This window comes from Pundamilia nyererei, unplaced genomic scaffold (assembly GCF_000239375.1).
Source record: "Pundamilia nyererei isolate P.nyererei 1_Seehausen unplaced genomic scaffold, PunNye1.0 scaffold00021, whole genome shotgun sequence".
NCBI lineage: Eukaryota > Metazoa > Chordata > Actinopteri > Cichliformes > Cichlidae > Pundamilia > Pundamilia nyererei.
The window spans coordinates 518803-542724 of NW_005187422.1; the positions used below are offsets into that span (position 1 = coordinate 518803).

At 41.8% G+C, this 23922-nt stretch overlaps 1 protein-coding gene across 10 annotated transcripts in view; it reads right to left on the reverse strand.

Annotated features, from left to right (window-relative positions):
- foxp1b (forkhead box P1b) overlaps positions 1-23922 on the reverse strand; it is a 145160-nt gene that overhangs the window by 37764 nt on the left and 83474 nt on the right. For 8 of the 10 annotated variants that reach the window (XM_013909211.1, XM_005726610.2, XM_013909215.1 and 5 more), the window contains one exon: positions 12466-12591. In XM_013909211.1, the coding sequence (XP_013764665.1) occupies positions 12466-12591 (126 nt within the window). Of the gene's footprint in view, positions 1-3548; positions 3807-12465; positions 12592-12869; positions 12942-23922 lie in introns of those variants that run through there. The other 2 variants (XM_013909216.1, XM_013909217.1) reach the window with 2 other exon arrangements.

Below are 23922 nucleotides of genomic sequence, written 5' to 3' on the forward strand. Positions count from 1 at the left end.
TAGCCATTCAGGTTGATTGAAATCTTTGGAGTGGAGAGAACTTCCCCTAAAAAATAGATTCACACCAATAACCTTTCCCCCTAATAATAATTGTAACAACAACAATAATAATAATGATTATTGTAATAATAATAATAATAATCAGAATATCTTGATTTATATTTTGTTTGTGGTTGTCATTATTGGGAAAACAACACAATGTGAATTATGCAGCAGAATTTAAATGTAAAAAGTAGGACACAAGTACTAAATAATCCCAACATATGTTAGACCACCATAATTCCTTTCTTGTCATCCACAATCAAGCTGTTTTAAAAATATTTACAGCTCAGATAAACAGGATAATCACAGCCACATTTACCATGCACTATATCTTCTGAGTTCGGGGCGGAGATGTGTGAGGGGGAGCGAGACTCAAATTATTTGCAACAACTGTAAAAACAAAAGTTAAGATTGCGTTTTAATTAACTCGACGACTACAAACAAACAGGTTTTCGCCGGAGCTCGACCCAGCATCGGGTTTAAACAAACAAACTGCACGGCAACGTGAGCAAGCTCTCGCCCCAGCAATAACAGCCGAGCTGCGACCTGGACGCCGTTTCCCACACTGGAGGGAGCCGCCACTGCAGGTGACCACCGCTGAGGGAGCGCACATAGGTCGCCCTCCCTCTTCCCCCACAAACGCACACACTTGTGCCGCATCACGATCACACTTTGGTATTTAAAATGTTCACTTTTGTATTAAAAAAAAAGAAGAAGAAGTGATTTGGATTTTATAAAAAAAATGAAAATTGTGTTAAAATATTATATTAAAGGTGGTTCAAATAATTCTGATACAATTCTTTGTTTCTTTTGCTTACAAAAAAATTAAAAGAAAGGAGTGTATCATACATTTTGGTGTGTGACTCACTGTCCTGTCATTCTTTCTGACCTTTTCAAGCCACACCTCCAAGTATGTATTTTACAAGGTATTTTGAGTTCTGAAACCAAGCAAACCAAATTCTCGGTGAGTGATGTCCTACACACAACTGTTCGATGTTTGCACCTTTCCCGGAAACATCTTACGACCGCTGTTCATATAAACTGTGCGCCCGTGATCTTTAGTTCACCAGCTTTACACGGTTACGCAACGCTGCGTGTTTTCAGATGCATTATTCGAGTCAGTTGAGATTTAATTAAGATCACAGCCTCTGAAATCCCTTTCAAATGAAAGTGTAGTCAAAAGACAATGGCTGACACATCCTCGTACAGATTGTTTCTATTCTCTGCACACCAGCAAGGCAAAGCTAATCCTTGTTTCCATGACGGCAGACAAGAGGGACACAAATTATGTTGCTTCTTGACACTCTTAATGCTGTTTTTAAGTGAACAGCCAAATAATTAAATTATATAAATTATATTGAAATAAATTCACACTGACAGCAGCATGTTTTTGGAATTAAGTAAAAGCCAGTATATGGAGAAAAAAAAAAGAAGTGTTTCAGTCCCAATAATCCACCCTTATTTTCTAGATGCAACATGACAATAGGCTCCCTTTAATACTTTAGAAATATATAGGCTGGGACTTAGATGAATGGTTATAAAGACCTTCTGCCATAAAACACTCTACACCATGTAATCTCATCATTATCCTACCATCTCAACCTTTTGAAACACATGGCATCTCAAGTGTAATGTTAATCTTCCCCGTTTGAAACAGAGATGCACATTCTCCAAATAGCAACGGGCAAAAAAAAGAAGAAAAAAAAGGAAAAACGATTGCAAGCCTTTTTCAAGTAAAAACATGTTTTAGTCGGGAAAGCCAGAGAATAACAGCAGAGAGCAGCTGGTGGCTCACTATATCACTGCTAAACTATTCCCCCGTCTCTCCTCTCTGTCTTGCCTGCCTGCTCCAGTACAAAGCAAAGACCGTCCCTGTAAAGGATATCCCAGTGAGCCGTGCGGCTCTGCAGGCTACCCCCGTGTGCCCCCCTCTCCGGGTACACAGCTAATATCTGGTTGCCTATGTCATGGTTTAGAAATGACAGGTGCTGGCAGCCCCTCGCCTTGACAGGCCACTGCACAAATAACGCCCCAGCCTGAAAGGGCTAATGCACTACTAATGAACAATAAATCAACTTTGATTACAAACTGTCAACCCAATCAGCTCGCACTCCAGCTCTCCCAAACTGCGAGTCTCGGCTGCACAGCTGCACAACATTACGGCGAACACTGCCCTGTTTAGGCTTCGCTGTCCTGCTTCTCAACTATCTGATAATCTGCTCCATCTCTCCTCCTGTCCACTTTCTTAGCTGTGAGAGCTGAAAGACTGTACCAAAGGGGGGGGGGGAAGTTTCAGAAATGCTGAGAAATACAACAAAAACACTTCAAAAAAGGGAAAAAAAAAAGTTCTTCTGTTGCTATATGAGCGCATTACTTAAATGACTGCAGTAAAAATACTTGAGGTCATTAAACAACAGAAAGTCAATAACTGTCTTCTGTGTAAAACCTCAAAACTGTCAAGGAGGACTCAAACTTGACAGTAGAAAAATGGAGCAAATTGACCACAACTTTCCCCCTTAAATGTATTTTGCAATCCTTTTATTGCAAGTGCCGACACACACGCATAGGCCCGCACCAACATTCGCACACTAACTTTTCAGAAAGACATGAGCGATGACATTTAGAGTGACAGCGTGTCTCCAACGTGGTTTGTGGTGACGGTGTCAAATATAGAGCTGTGCCAGCCACTGTCTTAATTCACTGTGACACCATGAGGAGACTGAGGATTAGTCCAGGCCATAGCCTAAGAGCAAGCAAAGTCTGACCAGCACTCATTAACTCTGGGGAACAAGTCACAAAATACACAACTAGCAAAACATAATTTGGAGAAAACAAGTACTCGCACACCCTTAATTCAAGGATGTAAACAATGAAGCTTAACAAGTATTTTCTAAAAAAAAAAAGAAAAAAAAAAAGAGCAAAATACAAAAACACACACAAATGAAAGTAAAAGAGCTGGCAAACCTGTCTCCTGTTTTTCCTAGAACTTTCCATAATTTGAACGTGTACAGTATTAGATCCTGCTTAACTGGTTAGCTCACTATCAGCAAAGTCAACAAAACTAAACAAACACTGTAAAGTGTCAGTGAGAAACTTCATGTATGTGGTTAGGCAAGGCAGAGGAAACTGTTGCACAAGCTTACAGTAAAAAGCCAAATTCCTGAAAACAACTAACAGCACAGACAAACAGAGACATCATCTCCATACAGTCTTGCTCTGAAAGGCAACATATTTAGAGACAATAAATCTAACATACATGACTTTATATATTTCTCTTAACACAGCAAGCATGCAAACTGACAGCATCTTAACAACAAAGTAAACCCTGGATAACTACTCTTCCCATAGGAAGAAGCATGACAAAATTAACCAGCTACAATGACAGAACGTCAACAATGGACAGACAATAAAACTCCTTTTCTCCTTTTCCCTCTTCAAATTAAATTGTCAAGTTTTTTCATACAAGAAAGCTGGCAAAATCACAGAAATCAATCATATTGACAAACCTGACAAACTCCATTTAGCTGGCAGGGTAAACAGAGTGCCGGGCCACGCGGTGTGGAGTGAAGCAGAGCGGAGAGTCGAGCAGCGAGGGGAAGAGAGAGAGGGAGGGAGAGAGAGAGCGAGTGTGAGTAAGTAAGAGAGAGAGAGAGGTAGGGGCGCGCAGGCTGGCAGGCAAAGAGGCTGAGAACAAGCGCTGCTGTGCTGTGGAGTCTCCAACCTTCCTCAGGATACAGACAGATTGCACGCACAAGGTTGCTCCCTGGCTGACAAGATACAAAACTATCCAATCAACCACACCCTTCTCCACCAATCACAACCAGCCTTCTAAACATAATCAATTCAAATGGGGCCACACAATAGGAAGCCGCGGGCTGGGCTGCAGGTGAAACTGTGCCTTTGTGTGGGGGCCCCTTTAAAAAAAAAGGAGAAAGAGAGAGAGAGAGGGAGAGAGAGGGAGAGGCAGAGAAAAAAAGGCACAGTTGACGGCTGTTAACCCTTTGACCCCTGCCGGGACTCGGGCCGTGCTATTGAAACAATGGGAACTTAAAGAAAAGAGGCCCTTTAATTAAACAACAGATAAGTAAACACAGCTATCTAGCGGAAAGAAAGAAAACTGGCCTTGCTATCAGCCTCTTTATTGTTCTGCTAAATGGAATTGTTTACAGTGCTGGAACAAAGGCACAACTCATTTTACATGCTGAAAACACTAAATGCACACAAACAATTCACAAGGCTTTGTAGCTATTTTCTTCCTTTAAAATTTCCCAAGAAAAACAAATTCTATTTTAGCCTAAAATAATATAATTATGAGATTAGGGTAGCTTTGTATTTTCTGTACTAATGCCAATCTTTTTATAGTTTGTACTTACAGAGTTTACTATAGGAATCAACCAGTAATAATATGCAAAACCAAGTTTGCGAGTATTCAGCCATAAAATCAACCACAGCAGCATAAAAAAAAAATTCAAACCAGTTTTTAAACACTTATCCCTCAATTTGGCCTCAGACAAGCTAAAACCACTTACATTAACAGCTAACATTACACCAGCTACCAGGCAATCCATCCAACTCCATCCCAATGAGAGCAATTAGCTGTCATGATATCATCACACTCTTTAACACCCGTGTGCACTCAGCAAGTGGAAAAGACAGAAGAAGAAAACAGGACCCTGCCACCTACTGGAGATCTTACTGAACTCCCAGGGAGAGACAGTAGGGCGAAAGCCCTGACTGCTGACAACCTATATGTCTTATCTTTCAATTGAGCTACCTACTCCTGAACAATATTTATAAACATTTAATTACATTCCACTCTGTAGCACATCTAAACATGAGAAAATGGAATGAGTTCTTAATCAGTCCCACTTCTGTAACAACATTAAAATCAGGGTTACTAAGTTGTGCAACCCACTTAAAAGAATTAGACAAAAGCACGAGGAAAGATTAACACCTCAATTTGTTAATTATCATGACAATAAACACAGAGCTGAATAACAGAGCTCTAAAACACAGCTCATATCAACAGCTATAAACCCTTGGCCAAGGATGAAGGAATGTTCATGGGATACATTCCAGTCCGCAAACACACTGGTAAAATAAACAGAGCGCCTGCATAACAAGCCACTGCTCTCATCTGCTAATAACTAACAATGAGCTCTGCTAAGCTGGCCTGACCTATATAAATTATTGACTGGGACACCTCAAGTGTCAAAAGTGACAATTCCAATACGTATCATAGTGAATAATTAAGTGGAAGAAAAGGGGCTTTTATTTTCTATCTGACACCCTCAAGACGCCTCACACAAAAAGAGAGTGACACGCAGCCATGTGCTTGCAACTACACGCATGCACACGCAAACACGCACAAAGTGGTTTAGGCTACGGCCACGCTATTCTCCCCCGGCACTCTCCCTGGGGTGGCATGTCGGCGTATTCTCAATAAAACACCTTCTTAGCAGTAATAGGCCACTGTTCTCATTTCAACGCTCCCAAAGGCCTCATGATAAATTTAGCAGACACACAGTTCAAGCTTCTCCTCTCACATACTGTCTTTCTAATCCATTGCCTCTGTGCCTGCGCCATGTAAAATAATTACACATATGTGTCGATGTGATACACACCCTATGTGGATTTTTTTTTGTTCCTGTGCACACAGAAACATCAATATTCTTGAGCCTTGAACCCGTCCCTTGTGATAGTTTACCGAGAGTACTGAGCGATTGTGTTCATGACAGAGTGGATGACATTATAAAATACTCCCATTTCCTGCTCGAGTTAGAGTGAAAGTATGAGTTAATGTCTGGCCTGAGCTATGGCTGAAGATAACGACTCGGCTCCAATTACAAAGCCTTCCCAAAACACTAACGCAGCCAGTGAATAAGCTGCACCGGCATGCCAACCAGTGTCTTACTGCTACTACATTAAGACAAGTAGGGAAATGGAGTGGAAGCGGAGAACAAATTCATTCTCATTGCTTTTCTTGAAAAGCGCTGGTGACCTGGACCATTGTCATGAGAAAACAAACACACCCTTTTTTCCTCTCCTCTTGTGTGTTTGGAGTATTTCATTGTTTACTGGCAGAGACTCAGCAGGGCAGGTGTGGGACCTATATAAATAACAGCTGCTCCATTTAATATAACCTACATAACATATTTTTTCCCTGTTATTTCCATTTCAAATGTTATTTCAAAAGTACAAAGCTTTTAATAAACAATTGTAAATCGAACAAAGTGTGTTTTCCGAGCTACAGCAAAACTTCACACTTTGCAAAGTTCAGAAAGAAGTGACATTTGATTTAAGGGGAAAAAAACTGTTATTTGGTGACCCACTCACTTGCACTGATGCCGCACGGGAGAGCGCTATGTCATTTCTGCAGCAGTAAAACAATAGCACAAACAACTTTTGAAGAGGTGGAGAGTTTCTATTCAGAGCCAAACCAAAACCGATCGCATCTTTTATTTATCGTGTTATTATTTTTTTCTACACTTCTGTGCCCTTGTTCCTCTCTCGCATAAAACTCTTGCATATTGTTACTGTTTATTAAGTCAATCAAAAATAAAAGACAGCGAGTCCGCCTTTAAATATCTGCACACTACTGAAGGAGTAAGTCACATTCTGAGCGAATGAGGTTATCACCCGGAGCAGAGAGGACTTACAGCAAGTCACGCCTGACTCACCATGTTCCTCGTGGTCTATTATATATGGCTTTGGTTATTTACTTTTAATTTTGACAACCAGGAGCACATTGTTTAGTCAGCACATGTGAAGTCTGTATTTTCAAAATATTTCCTGAGATGATATGCCAGCTAGTATATAACGGAGCTTCCAGTGCGCACTAGTGTGGTTTTTCACTTAGTCAAAACAAAAACACTTTTGGGTTTGAGCAACATCGATTTAGGGAGGTGGGGGAATTTTTGTCTTGTCTTTTTTGGCGATTGATTCATCTTTGATTTAAAACGAAAACCATATTAATACAAAGAAACCCAGTTCTTTTTACTAAGCAATAACAATGATTCTGCGGTGGCTGCCAGGGTTAAAAGAGCGTCACAAGTAAACCTAAAGCTGCAAATAAGTTACTGAGCGACATTTGATATTTGGGTTCTGCTATGTACCAAAATAATGCATTATCATGGGCGATGAGCTATGCATAAAATTTACAGTTAGTTATCAGATTTGAGTAGAAACCTGTCTGCCTTTGGGTGGCTCCTGTCATCGCTTTTTAAAGACTAAAGAGGAGTCTAATCACGAACTACATTACTTTGGCTTTTTCTGCACACTATATGGATAAAGCGGTTAAGCACAATTATGGTCTGCTGTTAAACATCCAACACAAATATAAAATGCTCCAAATAAAGCCCTCGTGTCGACCTGTATATCTGTATCACTCTTCTGCTGTCTAAGCAGTAACAGTTTACTTTATTCGCGTCTTAACCAAAAGTGAAAATGGAATAAGAGAATTGCCAAGCTGTCAAAAGTGTGCATTGACACTGACATTGAAACTGCATTGTGAGCTGATGCTGACTTGACTGCACCTTGCATAGCTGTTAGTGTTTATAAATGCTATGGCTGACTGTGCACCCATCCATCCTTCTACCGCTCTCCAAAGGGCGTGTGAATCACTCCCAAAAAAACGACAAGCATTAAAATCAAGACGTAACGCCAGAGGATGACATAAAGATACGACAAATTTCAGGGGAAGTGTATATGTTTGTGTATCCGTGGGGATGACTGAGTGGGGTGGAGTGTTGCGAAGGCTGACTGCTTGAAGGGAAACATCAGGCCTCCAATGAATACAGAGGGTCCAGCAAACAGCAGAGTGGCTCCCAGCTCTGTGACTGGAGTCAATTCGACAGTCATCAGCTTGGCTGGGCGAGAGCTCCCACCGCCACCACCCCCCTCCCTCCCACTTGGCTATGTGGAATCAGGACAGATGACTTCATTCTGACAGGATTATCCCAAACCTGGTTCTAATATATACAGTACACATAATACATTTTTACAATATGACAAGCAAAACAAGCGACCATAGAGACGGCCTATTCCCCGGCACCGGTCTTGGCTTTGTGCTGATCTTTCCTGACAGTATTTATCACCTCAAAGCAATGCACACATCAGAATGAGATTTCATTACAGAATCACCTTGAGACAGCACCTAACTGAATAACACACTGCATTGTTGTTGCTATGATTTTATGAAGTGACTTTCTTGTGAATGGGCATATCTCTGCTAAAATGTTTAACGACTTCCCTAAGAATGACTCACTTCAGTAACAGCGGCGTGAAATCAGGCTACAAACGGCATTATCAACGACTATTCCTTCTCTCACTATGCTCAGCACTTCTTTTTCTTCATATTTCTGGTCTATAATGCTTTAAATATATTTATATGTCACTCTAAACTAAATCTAAATGCACAGAGTTTTTTTTTTCACACAATAACCGACCCATGACATGAATCTAGTGTCCTGCCTATTGTCACCTCGCCACTGGGCGATCGCTGCTGTGCCACTTTGGGCCACTGGCCGGCCAGACTGCGGAGGCACCTCGAAGTGCTGCCTCAGATCAGCCTGCAGCACTGGCTGAGCTCCAGCTGACAGGCTTTGGCCTAGTGCTCTAATGACTTACAGATTGGAGCTCTGTGGTATACATGTGTCAGGACAATGCCATGGGCCTACTGCAAAAACAGTAGGAGAGGGAGGGAAAGCCGCCGGCTTCTCCCTGTCCTGTCAGACAGAGGCTTGGCCCCTGGATTGTGTCACATCACGCTTCCCCCCAACAGACCACAAATGAAGGATGTGAAAAGCAAATGCGGGGAGGAGGAGGGGCATTGGAGGGGAGCTCTCTAACTTAAAAGGCTTTCATCCTGTAAACTGAAAAGACATTATCTTTTGACCTGGAGATGCCCTCCACGAGGCTGTACACTATGGTGTGAGAACAGAGTGAGCAAAGGAGAACGAAAGAGAGAAAAGAAAAGGGAAAGAAGAGAGGATCGAGGCTTCAGCTGGTAATAGTGTAGATAAGGAAATTGTCTGGTTTTTAAACATTATCTGTAGTTTCTCTGTCTGAAGAATAACAAGTGATGCACCTTTGACATTATGAAAATGTTCAGCGAAATATTTATCAGTGAATTGTGAATAGTGTTTCTCATTTAAAATAGAAGGCCAACACATAATTACAATAAGTGCAAAAACTTTTAGGGTGGAAGATGATCTTTACTTTAATATGGACAACAAAGCTCTCAGTAAAGCAATCACTTTCCCTCTCCACAAGCAAACTACCTCTGCTAAAAGCCTGAATTGTTAACACGCTACATTATGCACCTGCCTCTCTTCAAAGCAGCCGTTCATGTATTCTCATTACAATCAGCACAGACTGACAGAAATCAGTCGCTGTCATTCAGCAGTAGATGCAGGAAACTGGCTGCTGGCCATGTACCTCACCGTACTGAATGCTGATCTTAAACACAATCCTGGATGGGAAACAAGCATAATCTGGATATTACACTCAGAGCATAGACACCATATTGACACAACATCTCCTGCCCGGGTACCACATAATCCCCTGTAGTAGGTGGATGCGTGCACAGGTTCCCTTGGAATGAGGTGTAGTTAACCAGCCGGTCTCGTGTGCATTGCCACAAACGAGCATCAATTCCCCCCCTCCCCCCACCTCGGTGCTGGTGGACTATCAGCGAGGGTCCGACAGTGTTGTTCCTAATTACCTATTTCTCCACTCCTGATCCTGCGGCTGGCATAATTAGTTACCTGGGGCTGCAATCCAATTTGAAGTGATGACAAGAAAGTGATCCATGAAAAAGTAATAAGTTAAATCCAATTTCAGCCTGCCTCTAATTAAATGCACATGGAACTAATGAGTCAAACCCTACCATTTCACTGATAATGGTAATTAGCGGGGTGGGAGTTGCCGGCTCTCGTCGTTGTGCCACTGTAGGTGTGAAGCGCAAAAGGTAAAAGCGGCATGGATTCTTTTAATTACATGTGTCATTCTGTCAATGTAATTTACTGGCTTTTTGACCAGTCAAGTATGTTTAGCTGCTTTCCAGCATGCATAGCAGCTGTTTGTATATCTAGCATGATTAAAAGGCCTCTAGGCTGCTGAGTATACAGCGCAGGCATCTTTATCCAACGGCAGGGGTGGGCGGTACAGGGGTGAGGGGGCTTCGGGGGCACCCCTGCTGAAGATATAAAACCAAAGAGCCATTTAATGCTGATCAAGGATTCTGAGGCTTGTTTGACTCATATTTTTTTTCCCTTTAGTGCTCTGTGCAGGTCAGTTTTTTTCCTGGATGTTTCATATATACAGTGCTTCATTATTTTTGACTTGAATGAATTGGAAAGTGAGTCACATCTCCAAATGAGTAAAAGTCTCTCTGCACATCTCCTCGTGCCTAATAGGAAGAACACTGAGATGAATGGAGTCTCGTCTGCAGATCAGGTGCTTTTATGAGGTGTCAGCTTACTACACAGTCCCATAATTGTTGGATCATGTCTTTTGATGACCCAGTCCAGCTCAACAGAGAATCATTATCCAGGCTGTGTGATGGAGATAGTGAATGTTCTGTGTGAAGGAGGCTCCTCTAAGCACAGGGTTTGTTCTTAAAAGAGAAAATGACTATCTGGTGTTTGAAAAAAAAACAATGTTTGCGATATGGAACATAACAGAAATGCCACCAACTGAAAACGTTAAACTAAATGCAATGCAGACTTGCACAGAATGGCCCAGTGATGTCTGCGCCTGAATACTTATCCTTGTGTGTGCACTGCTAGTGGTTGGGCTGGGTTTAATTAGTAGAATATGTAATTTGGAGATAAACAAACACTCGTCTGGACTTGTGGTTTTTTCATAATGGCAGTTTCAACTCAGCAAAATGTAGCATAGGACATTAGAGAGCAGGCAATTTACAGCGTTAGTTAGATACTACAGTGAGCCTGAGCTCTCTTCACAAGAACTGGGCAGAAGAGGGGAGTAAGAGAGGGGGGGCAGGGGGAAAGGGCCCGACTCTCTTTTCAATAGCTGAGTGACAGCTTGGCCAAGCTCTCTGTATACATTAATAAATTAGAATTTTAATTTTGTCTTTGTCTGCAGGAGATGGTTTAGTACTTTACTATGTACCAACAACTGGCTGTATGCTGGAATCTGCCGTTGTGGTCCCCTCTGTTGACCTCTGCAGCACAATTCCCTGGCAGGCTGGGGAAACTGTTTAGTTTGATCCTTTCAACTTATTTGAATCCTGACAAATATGCACACAACTGAAAGGTCATCACAGTCATATTTCATCCTCTGGAGCTATTCCGAAGACATCTGCACAACAAAGAGGCTTTTCCACAACCTGACATTAGACCTAGCTGCTACAATAGCTCATTAAAAAGGGCCCCCAATGGGATAGTAAGGGTATTAAATATTATATATATACACACAGAGAGAACAGGGCCTCCGTATTAATTACCAAATATGCCCTGAAGTCGTTTGCAATTTCACACTGACACAAACAACCGCTCCTTGTTCAAACAAAGATATACATCTCTGAGGCAAATGTTGCATCAGAAATACAGCACTGTCGATCTTAAAAGCAAGATGAAAAAACAAAACAAAACCCCCCGATTTTTTCCCCGCTGTTTTTTTTCCTTTGCATTACAAAGGCAGTTCAAATAAGTGTCCCACCACCTGTTTACCTCTTAATACCTTTGCATTCTCCCACCCCGTGCTCATGTCTCTCTGTTCCACCTTTAAACCCTCCGCCTGGAACACACACCCCACTTGCGGTCTGCTCTAGAGCACCTCCTGCTGCCAGAGGTATAGACTAGCCTCTTCTTTTATTTCTGCTGTATGCATGAGTGTGATGAAAAGAAAGCAAGGAAAGAACAAAGCCAAACTCCCTTTAGCGGGAGGAATTGAGCTCTTTCTCTTCTAGCTTTTCCTCTTTTCCACACTTTCTCCTGCTTACAAACTTCCTAAACAAAATGCAGCCAATAAAGACAATCCTGTCTACTGCGGTAATCTCAAACAGTGATAATCCAGATAATACTGGATGAGCTCATGTGATCTCAACCGGCCACAATGAGATTTTTCTGTGTGTCTGGCCTCTAAACAGAACCCCTTTTTACATAGTGGTACCACCTCCAGTGCTACCTGGATGACACAGGGTTGAGCGTGCGTGCCGCTAAATCACACATAATGCGTGAGCATACATAACTGCAAATGTTGCACTGCCAATATTAATTTCCTGTTTGTGAACTTAGACTACTGCTGTACTTTTTCTCGCACACTATGTTCTAGCAAGAGTTGCACAAGTTCACTTCATTTTTTTTTATTATCTGAATAACCACAAAGTTAAATAACCAAGCCATCAGATAACCCTGAGTTAAAATATGAGAGAACATCTGAGAACGACAACAATACCTGCAGGCTTTGCTGCTTGTCGTTGGCTTTGGGGGATTTGCGACCAGTATTTTGCTGAGACTGCAGTTGCTGTGGCTGGGATTGCTGCTGTTGCTGAAGAAGTATTTGCCGAGCCATTTGAAGAGCCTAGAAGAGAAATTAAAAAAGAAAAGTTACGTCCCTGGAGAACACTTTGATGCCTATTATCAGTGCAGACGTAACCCTTAGAGCAATATTCTCATTGCCGTATGAAAGACAACAAAAACCACAGACCTCCTTTCATGTTATCCTGTTCGGTGTCATAAAGCTAAGACTGGCATAAACAATGCTTAGATGTCAAAACAAATTCACAGACAGAGAAGACCAAAACAAGTCATGTTCAGCAATCCAGAAGAAATATTTATCTGTTGATAACTCACACTTACACAAAACACAAATTGTCAAAGACACAAATCAGTTCTTTAGATCCTCCTTTAGCTCGGTCAAACTCCCCTTCAGAAAGCAAATAAAAGACTTTATAGAGGCCTCAAATATCTGTTAAAGGACACGGCCTTCTCAGTGGAAAACAAAATACAGTGCAGTCACATGTTTATTGCTCCAGCTACTCCCTTTTCCCTTACGATAAATAATCAAACATGCCATCCAGAGCAAACAAAGCTGGAGAAAGCTAGGGGGAAAAAAACACAGTGGTCTTGAAAACGGTCAGCGATACCAAGAAAAGCAAGCGTTGTGTTCCCACAGTGAGCTGGCCAGCCTCACACCTCCACCAGTAAACCATCTGGGTAAATAACTGGCCTCATTCTTTCCATGTTCCTCAGACGATTGCTCCCACAATTAAACAAACAGTTAGGGGGCGCATCCAAACTCATCTCATATACGGGCAACCTATTAGTTCTTCTGTCAATTTCTTGAGAAGTTTGTAACCTGCAAAAGTAAACGGTATAAGAGAGGGAGTAGAAAAACAGAAGAGAAAAACGTTATAGTCATGTGTGAAAAAGTGAGTGAAACTTGTGAAGGACTGTGTGAAAGTAAGATATCAAACAGGGAACGAGCAAACAGAAAGCTGTGTGTAGACAGAAGAAAAGACGTGCCAGTAAAGTCCTAATGCCAGACAAGTCAGACGGTACTTTAAGTCCGAAAGGGGAGAGACAGCTAGGGGTATGAAGAGAACAGCTGTGTGACCGTTTGTGTGTGGGCGTACGCGCTGACCCTCCCAAAAACACGGCTGTCCAATGACATCATGAGTCATAAATATGACCGCAGGCAACAAAGAGGCCACACTGCTGGCATGTCACCGTGCTCGACTTTTAAAGGAGAAAAATTCTCCTTCTCTCAGCCTATCTGTGTCCTTGTGTCACGTAAAGATAAATGTGACCAACCTATCTCAGTCTGCATGCCTAATTGTTTTTTGCTTTGAAAATTGAGAAGGGGAACCCCCTCAAAACAATCACACTCATAAAGAGAGTGTCGAAATTCAAACTAAGAACAATGTGAGCAAGATTCACTCCCACACATGACGGCAATATTTACATTTTAGGCATCAACTTTTTTACTCCAAAGCAACTCACAATTGCAACTTCAAATCGCAAGGACGTGAACTTAATTGACACTCGGAGGAGATCGGAAAAATACAAATGAATAATAATATTGTCTCTTCTTGTCACGCAGACTGTAAAAAAGAAAAATAAATATTAATAAAATAGTGAGAATTGCTTTTGGGAATTCATGGAATCCCAAAGGCTTTTTGTTTGATTGGTTTATTAAAGATTATTTTATTTTTTTCCATCTTAAGAATTTAGTGGTTGAAAACATTTTGTTTAAATTATATAAGAAGCTAAAAATCAGATATTTCACGTCAATTTCCTATGCCAGTTACCAAAGTCAAAAGCTTCTAAAACAATATTGATACCTTAAATATATTTAGGAAACAGTGGTGTTATCTTCAGTGTGGTAGCTCTCATAATCTCCAGGTTTTCTGTTAGCACTACATACTTTAGGACTAGACATTCAAATGTGACTTCAAGATGTACTTGCGCTGTAATACCGATATGTGATAAGGAAATTCAAAATGAAATTCAAAAAAAAAGCAAAGAAGCAGTAACAAAATCATTCACTACGCCCAAGGCGTGGTATTACGGGCACATTGAAGAATAAACAAAGTGTGCTGTTTTCTTTTTCCTTGTAACTGATGACACATGCAGTGAAATGTGTGTGTGGTGTGTGAGTCTGGGTTTACAACCGAGGGTGTTGGAACAAAGAGAGTTGAGTCAACAGGATATGATAGGAAGTTCAGACAGTAATGGATGAAAAGATACATTTCTGGGAAGTCTTTCCTCACTGTCATCAGAGTATAAAGAAAAGAAAAGCGCAGAAAGAAAAGGGTCTTTTAGGGAAAAGTAGATAAGACTTGTGACAATGAAAATAAAATCTTTATATTTTAGAATATAAGTATATATTTATATTTGCTATAAAGTTAAAAAAAACTATTAACAACTCCATTATCTTACTCAGTGCATTCCATGCATGCCAAATTAACCCAAGGCTGTTTAGTTGTGTGTATCACACATAAATAGTAATAATATGACTATTATGACTGCATTAAGGTGCCTCAGCTTAAAGCAAAGGAGTCACAGGCAGTTTAAACAATAACAGCATTCTGCCACATTGCATGAAACGAGAAAATTACGAACACAGCCTTCCACTTTTCACGTCAACAGCTTCATCAAATTATACTTCCAATTAAAGTAAGGGCAATAATTATGTGATCGTGCCCTTGAAAACACAGTCGATGATCATCTTGACATAGGCAAATTAACTGAAATCACATTGCAGCCCGACAGCAAATACGTCGGCGTAATGAGAATCTTACTTTTGACGGTCAGAGCTGCAACAACAGTAAACACATGTTGGCATAAAGAGACTAAAAGGTGAGCAAGCTGAGAAGCTGTGTTGTGAGGTCAGCATCGGGGTTAGGAATGTTGTTTTCAGCTCATTTTAGAAAACCTGCTGGAGGTGGCATGTCTTTGAGAGGCCTAATACTGGGTTTAAAAAAATGTATTGTGTACCGTCATTGCAATGTTTACACAGCACCAACTCCTCTGTTTCAGAGGTCTCATTCCCTTCCCCTCCACCTCTGGAGTTTATCTTCTTTTGATCTCACATTCAAAGGAACTGGATGCATCATACACATGCAAGAGCTGCCCCAGACAAAATGTGATAAACTGGAAACTAGCACGCAGACTCTGAATCATGGTGAAGTGAAACATCTTATTTTGTCGATAAGGGCTAAATGAGTGAGCTAAAAAAATGTTTAGGCTAGTTCTCTCTTTTGTAAAAACAAGAGAGAAAAATTCTGAAATAATGTTGTTATATTTTTGGTTTTATAAACAAGACATGACTTCTCTTATGGTGTACAGCTGTTAAGCAGCGAAATAATCCCTGCTTGTCTTTGCCACACAGCAATAAAGCGAACATCTTTGGACTTTGGATCTTAAAGACGTCACTCTGATCGACAGTTCACACTACCGCTTCGCACCAGCTGACTCACAAAACAGGATTTCTCAAAACCCCGCTGCGTATCTCCAAGATTTTGATTCCGTGATGATGATGATTTGTTATTCTTTAATGTGGAAACTAATTTAATAAGCCCATTTTATCTTACAGGTGAAGTTCAGCTGGTTTTGTGGATTGAACCATGACATATGTGTGACTTAAAACTTGTACTCTGACAAACAACTGATAAACAACAAAACTGAAGGGGAATCGACACACGCAGCCACTAACAGCGATATGGTGACAAGAGATCACAGATAGTCAATGACTGAGCAACTTCAAACACAAGCATGGTTGGCGACAAAACTAATTAAAAAAATCTATTTTATACTTACACTTGAAGAGTCCATTATATGTAGAGTTAGATTTTTAATGCCTATTGGCTACTTTGTCAAAAGAAGAATATACCAAGCAATATTCACTTCAGTCACTTCAGTGTCACAAGCAAAGCAGACTACATGTTGTATTGTTGGCTACAATAGCACACAAATGTCTTCATGACCTCCAGCCATCAGTTATTAAAGACTACTGATGGCAGGTTCACTAAAACAACAGAAAGATTCTCAAAGTTTGTAAGTTATCCGACTAATGTGGCAAATGTTGCCATTGGTTGTGATGACATCTCCACAGGCCGCAGCTATATTGATCTAAAACCAGTAAACAAGGACCTGCGTATTACTGAGCTTTTATTTGTACCATGGCCTAATGCAGGGGTGTCCAACTCCAGGCCTTACCAGGCCTCTGGAGAACTTCGACACATGTTGAGGAGGTCATTTAGCCTTTCAAATCAGCTGTGTTGGACCAAGGACACATCTAAAACCTGCAGGACACCAGCCCTTGAGGCCTGGAGTTGGGCACCCCTGGTCTAATGTAATGCAATCTGAATCCAAAATCTTAAATCTTAAAAGATCGACTGTGGCGATTAAACATGGCTCATGCCTTTGTGGTGGCATAAATGATCACAGTGTAATTTGGGGATGTGCAGTGCCTTTGTATGAAAGTATTAATATAAGGTCTGAATTTTCAGCATGGCACAAGTGGGCAAAATGCACTTTGAGTGGGCAGTGAACTAGAAAAGAACTATATAAATGCCATTTCGAGTCTGCACTGCACACGGCCACAGAAGATTATGACTGCAAATATCACTCATATGTCTTTGCTCACTATGGAGCCAGAAATGTTATATATCCCATGTATGTAAAGAGAAAAAAGTGAGGGGAAAACAGTGTGTATGTTGAATCAGTTTCTGCTTAAACAAACAAGACTACAGTAGTCCTATCATAATCTCAAACTGAGGTTCTTTGTCAGGTGAGCTTGTTACGGGAATAAGGACACAACTGCAAAGACAGACGCCTACATTCATACACCAAGCATACATTCATTGTTTGTGAGTTAACATGAAGACAAATACACACACAAGGGAGTGAACCCTCTAGGTGCTTTTGATTAGAAAACACCCTCCAGCACATAACAACATTTTATCAGCAACAAAGACATTGCAATTTGGTATCCTTGTCATTTGAAATCCTCTTTTATTTTCCACATTTCAAATGTGTTCAAAGTTCACATCCTCTTCCCCATGTTAACACAACTTCCTCAATAAACAACAGGCGTTTTATCTGCATCTACTTTCACAGCATATTAGTGAATAGAGGCAGGAGCGTCTCTCATGTCCCTGGGCTATCACGCTGTGATAAGGGAACTGCTAAGTACTGGATGTCTTTATGTGCAGTCTGCACATGTGGATTATTTACAGGCTTTGGGGTTTCCTGCTGCTAAAGCCAGCTCTGGGTGTCTTACAAATCCCAGCTCAGAGCATTGCCACACAGTCAAGTCTGCTCTCTGTTGAATCCCTTGCTGCACCTTTTCCCACTACAAACAAAACCCAGACATAATTCAGACAGGTTTCTCTGTTTCCTCTTTATACAACTTTCATGCAACATTCAAATGGTGCACAAACAACCCCAAAATAAGGACCGGATTACACCAATCACTCAAGTTGCGTTAGATGTGACGGATGCATCATAGACAAATTAAGTCCTACGGCTATCAAGCAGACAAGAAGCCTGGTAAAAGTATAAAAAATAGATATGATCTGGATAAATGCTGAGGAAAAACTATTCAAGGTGTGTCCATTAAGAATCTGACAGTGGAAAATGACAGGAAAAGTGTTGTTTGTTCAGGCCAATCAAAAGAAAGACCTTTCTATTGCTCAATATATGTTGGGCTCCTCTCTCCATGGCTGGGGAAGACCTTGAACGTGAAATGGTTTCAAGCAGATTGCCCCTAATTGCTAGAAGATGTGCAAGCAGGTGTAACCAGATCCCTGCGGCCACTCGAGAAAAAAAAAAAGGAGAAAGAACGAGATGTGCATCTGTTTGTGTGCTTCTGCACTTGTGTGAGCGCAGCAGTATATTTACTGAGCGGCCACGTTTCGCCAGGCTTTATTAGGAAGGAGAGCGCGGCTCAGAGACAGGCAGTAACAACACGACTAATAGGTTAGCTCTTAATGTAGTCCAGCTCAGAAGACACTGGGCCCTCTGGTCCCGCTCCGCACCCTCTGCGGGGCTTCAACACCAGCGGCCTAAATGTCAAGGTTATCTGCTTGACTTTCTGACTGGTTGCGCATCTCAACTCACCTGACATTTATCACTTCTGCTGTTTTCTTTTCAAAGACGAGGCCCTCTGCTTCTCAGCGGTAACCAAGCCAAGAGGCCAGCATCATTTCTCGCCAGCTTTCCCATGCAAGTCGCTGCCAGATTTCCTGAAATAATCTTCTTCTATGGGCTACTGAAGAATCCAGCGGTATCCAGTCAGTTCATAAACTGGAAGGGCTGTTGCAGCTCGTGGCAACAAATTTTGTAAAGTCTGAGTCTAACCGATCCTATATTACTGATAACTATTACGTTAGATAAGCATTGACAATGCAAACAAACTGAAATTGAATTCACTTGGAATACTTGTCATTTTAATTGAAATGCACGTGGGGTGATTCTTTTTAAACATGTAAGCGAATAAGCAGTGAGGATCATGTCTATTTATATTAATTGCATTTTTTCCCCTTTCTCTTTTTCCTCAGTAATACAGACGTTTATCTGCAATGCAAAGCAGGGAAAGTCTGGTTTCCCAGTAAGTATATAATTAATGCCATTTCCAAAAAGCCACTCCACATGGAAAACAGGCCCTGATGCTCAAACCTTGCGCATTACGGGGCTCTCGCAACAACACTCTCCAGTCTGTGTTTAGATTTCCAAACTAATTCATGTAGAATACATAAATAAATCAACGTTTTATACCCACTTCAAACCATTAGATTCCCTTCCTTCGCTGCACTTTTCAACTAATCTATTAATATTTATGACAACACTAAACATTCTGAATATCCACGTTTAAACAATAAGGCAGTGCGTGCACTTACATAAGACTAAATCCGACTTCAATAAAAACCCCATTTTGTTTATCCAACACACCTCCCCCTTGAACACACACCCCTCTCTCTCCATAACAGGTAATACAGTGCCTGGAAAATATTTTCTGAGCAAAAAGGAAGAAAAAAAGAATGACTAAGAAAAACATGACTAAAGCAAAGTTATTAACTGTGAGTGAAGATAGAAGAGAGGGGGGCTGTGAAGCAGGACTGATGATGGAGGGAGTGGAGTGAAAAAAAAAGGCTGTGGGGGGGGGGCTGACAGATGGAGGAAGAGAAGAGTGAGAAGCTGGAGGGGGGTATGGGAGATAGAAAGAGAGGGAAAGAAGAGAATGTAAGAGAGAGGAGGCAGAGGTTGCAGGAGGTGCAGAGCGAAGGGTAAACAGTGCCCCAACCAGGCAGTTCGGGCACTTGGAGCCTGGTACAGAGGGGGTCACCTCACCCTCCCCCTACTCTCCCTAACCCGGCGAGGTCAGCTAAGCTATGCAGGCCTGACAGCTTCCGTTTGCTGTGTGCTCTGCATTTGTTTGGATTCCCCAGCCTTGCTTAGCCAGCAGCTTAACAACAGATGGCTAAAGAAGGCCTCTATTCAGAGAGGTCTGAATCAGAAAATCACACCAAGAAAAGCACACAAGCTGGAGACAAAACACATAGACACACCGCAAGCACGCACATGCAAATTACATGGATTGTCAGAGTTGCACATGCTGCAAACGGGAGAAGAGTAAATAAGGTTTTTGCTCGCAGCAAACAGTTATTTCGCCGCCGCAAAACACACGCAAAGACTCAATGTGGAGACATATGTAACGACAACAAGTGACCGCATATGCATGCACAGTGTTGTCTGATTATACCAAACAACTTCCTTCCATGATTCAATAACTGAACAGATCTCAGTGAAAGCATTTCTGTCCCCTGCCATTATTAAACGAATACCGCGTTTATTACAGCTTTAGTGTGGTGTAAACTCATAAACACCCTCCCAGAGTACAAGAGCAACTGTCAACTAAATATTGTTTCTCTCATGAGTCGCTCTTCCACCTCAATTACGCCTTTCAACTTCACAGGCTCAGTATGATAAAGTGGCAGTAAAAATCATTCACATTAATACACCATTGTGCATCTGCTGCTAAAGGTAATTAAAGAAGTAAATGACTCATAAGAATAGACATATTAGCCGCAAAATGAAAGGCAACTGGGCTGCCTCATGAAAATATGTACCATTAAGATACTGCATTTTCATATTGAGGTAATCAGCTCCACTAGCCTGATGCTGATTTAATCCACTCCAGTGGAAAGTCTATCAGCGCACAGCCGCGTGTCACAGTCTCTGTTATGTGTACCCACCAAGAGCTCGGCATTCTACTTCAGCACTGACTGCGAATGGCTTTTCCAAAGGAGTGAGGTCACACATGGGGACATCAGTTGGAGGAAGAGCCTGTGCTTAGGTGTCATTTAGGAGCAGATGGAGGGAAACAGAGAAGGAGTACCAGAGTGAGAAGTCGATATCATCAAAGCTAAAAAGAGTAAAGAAAAAGAGAAGGCAAAAGCGCAAACGACCTGGGAACAATGCAACGGGCAGATCTCAGCACTTCCTCTCCCCCTGACCTTAGCTTTGTGTTCTGAGCATATGATGCCTCAGGATGCCCACCACTGAATCGGCAATAATATCCCCCGAGTTGATAAAGTGAGAGGAAAAGAGCAGAGGCGTGCCAACTGTGCTGGGTACTTTAGATGGACTGTTAGAAAACACACACTCCTGCCGATTGCATCTTTGTTGGAAGTGTTGCATCACTTTGTAGCAAGGAGTGTTGTGCTTGGGAAAATGGGTGCTTCCAAAACCCAGCGTGAGACCTAGAATACTGTGAGCAGATTTTATCATGCGCGAATGATATTGTTTAGAATGGGAAGCTCTATCTGCCCTGGTCTCATAGACGGAGGACTCACCATTATCGATACACTCGAGACTCGCGAGATACGACCAGTAAAACCCCTAAATCTTCCAATTTAGTTGTGGTGAATATAGATGAATGTATTCTGCACACAAGTACAAGAAGGAGTTTGAGGAGGGGAAGAATGAGTTGCTACAGTCATGGAAGGTCACAGCGCTCGGGGCCTGAACCGACGGCCCGTGCTGACTGCTGACCACTCTGTGGGCCCGAGACCACGAGGCATGTTGATTAACTCAGAATAGATGCAAAAGCAACTCATGTAGATGAATAATCCCACTAATCAGTAAAGCAGACAACAAGCGTGACACTCCCTACAGCAAATTTTTAACTCTTCCCTTGAAGATGGATTGGAAATGTCAAGCGGCCAAAGAGCAGGCGAGCATCCTGTTGATTTGATTAAGAAACTAGAACTACAATCTGTCTTCTTGAAGTAAATAAGCTTTTATGTATCTTGCTTTAAACAACCATACTACAGCCTTTATAGTATTTCTCTAGTTTCTGACTGTACATGTTTTCCCACTGGCACTCACTGCCTTGAACTGCTCTGACCTGAGACCTAACACATCATGAGCTGCCGAGGGAGAATTCCCAGTGTGTGTGTGTGTGTGTGTTGAACGAAAGTTCCTCCGAAGGAGAAGATTTTCTATAAATCACAGGCCAGTCCAATTGGCTATGGATTTAGTTGCAGCGGGGAGAGACAGCTCCCTGGGAATAGCAGTGTCTCTGTTGAAGTCATTCCAAGATGGGTAATATGATCCTATGCCGCCAGGAATAAAGGAAGGGAAGAGAAAAGCAGGGAAAAAAATCTGATTGCCCCGGCCATAAAGAGGAGTAATCTCCAGCAGTGTCCAGACACATCACCCGTCACACTGGACTGTAATGTATTTCAGTCTCACAGGCAGATGATGTGACACATGGTGAGCCTCACTTTTTTCAGTGGTTTTCTCTTATTCTAGAAATTATTAACCTTCATTGACTTGGTGGGAAGATATAGAAGGTAAATGGAAAGAACTGGCAAACAAAAGTTTGCCAGTTCTGGTGCCTCACTCTCTCGTCTTGGTAGACTCCTTGCTGATGAACACCGAACAGCCACATCATTAATACCGCTACCGAGTGAAGTGAAACGTTAATCAGCCTGTTAGACTACAATGCTATGCTGGGAAACCATACGTGGTTGTCACTTTGACATATACCACTCACCTTAACGCTGTTGCCAACCAAACAGCATTTCCCCTCATGGCTGGAGCCTACCCCAGAAGAATAATGTGCTGTAGGCGGCTGCCATCAGGAACAGCTTGAGGAACATGACAAAGAAAAATCAAGGCATGAACCGAGCCTCTACACTCAACAGATCCCAAACTGATTGCGCATCTGCGGGATGAGCTGGAACAAAACTGATTCACAGAGGCCCGTCCGCATTAACCGCAGGACCTAAAAGTATCTGCCTGCAACCTTCCAATGTAAACTAGCTGATTAATGATCCTGGAGGTCATATAACTATACTGAAACCCAGTAGAGCTATCTATTCAGAACTGAGAGAAAACAACTGCGATTCTTCAGGGCTGAGCATTTAAACCAGGAAATTACAGAATGTTTGGTGCTATTTCAAAAGTTGGCAAGCTCTACAGCACCAACATTTCTTTCTCTTCTTTTTCTTTGCTTAATTAAATGAGGATTTAGAGTTTCCTTCACCTTTAACCCCTTAGCAGTCCTACAAATTTACAATTAGTCCCCTAAACCATCCAATGTACCGTGGGCGGTACGTCCGACTGCTAACAGGTTAAGGTAACAACTAACCTCTGGTGATTTTAATTTGAATCTACAAATCCTAGATGCACTTGTGTATCACTAAAGATAAGACCGATCACCCATGCTGGCCAAAGGAGCATCTAGTTCCCAGCTCACAACTCTGGCTTACAAATTCTCTTTCACGTGATCGTTTTTTGGAGTGTTTATGGACTAACAAGTCATTTCATTGCTTTCAGTGTAAGCACTTTCCTCAACCATCTTAAACTTAATTAACATGCAGAGTGCAATGTGGTGACAGAATTGGTCGCCCTCAATCTGCCTGAGCCACCTTCAGCCTTAGGCGCTGAAACCTGCAGGCTGCTGGCTTCAATAAATGTCGCAAGAGAAGATGATCAAAACTCAAATTAAGTTATGCACTAAGCTTGAAGGGCTTACATAAACATGTGATGGAAATATTAAACAAAGTCAAACTGAGGAAACAGACGAGGAGAAAAACTATGGGTTTTAAAAAAAAAAGCTTCTTGATGCAACTGGAGCATCATTTGAATTAGTGCAATTGGGTGAATAATTTTTGCCAGATGTTGGATTTTCATTGATGAGTGAGCATTGCATATATACAATAAATCACTAGCCTCCTGTTTTTCAGAGAGAGCTACTTAGTAGTGGCTGGCATGCATAAGAAGTAAAAAGCAGGAGGCAGAAGTAGCCAAAACAACAAGCACTGCAGGAACCAAGGGCATGTGGGCTATAGAGCTGCTGGGGTGGTGGGCGGGGGGATGACAGACTGCTGTTCAACTC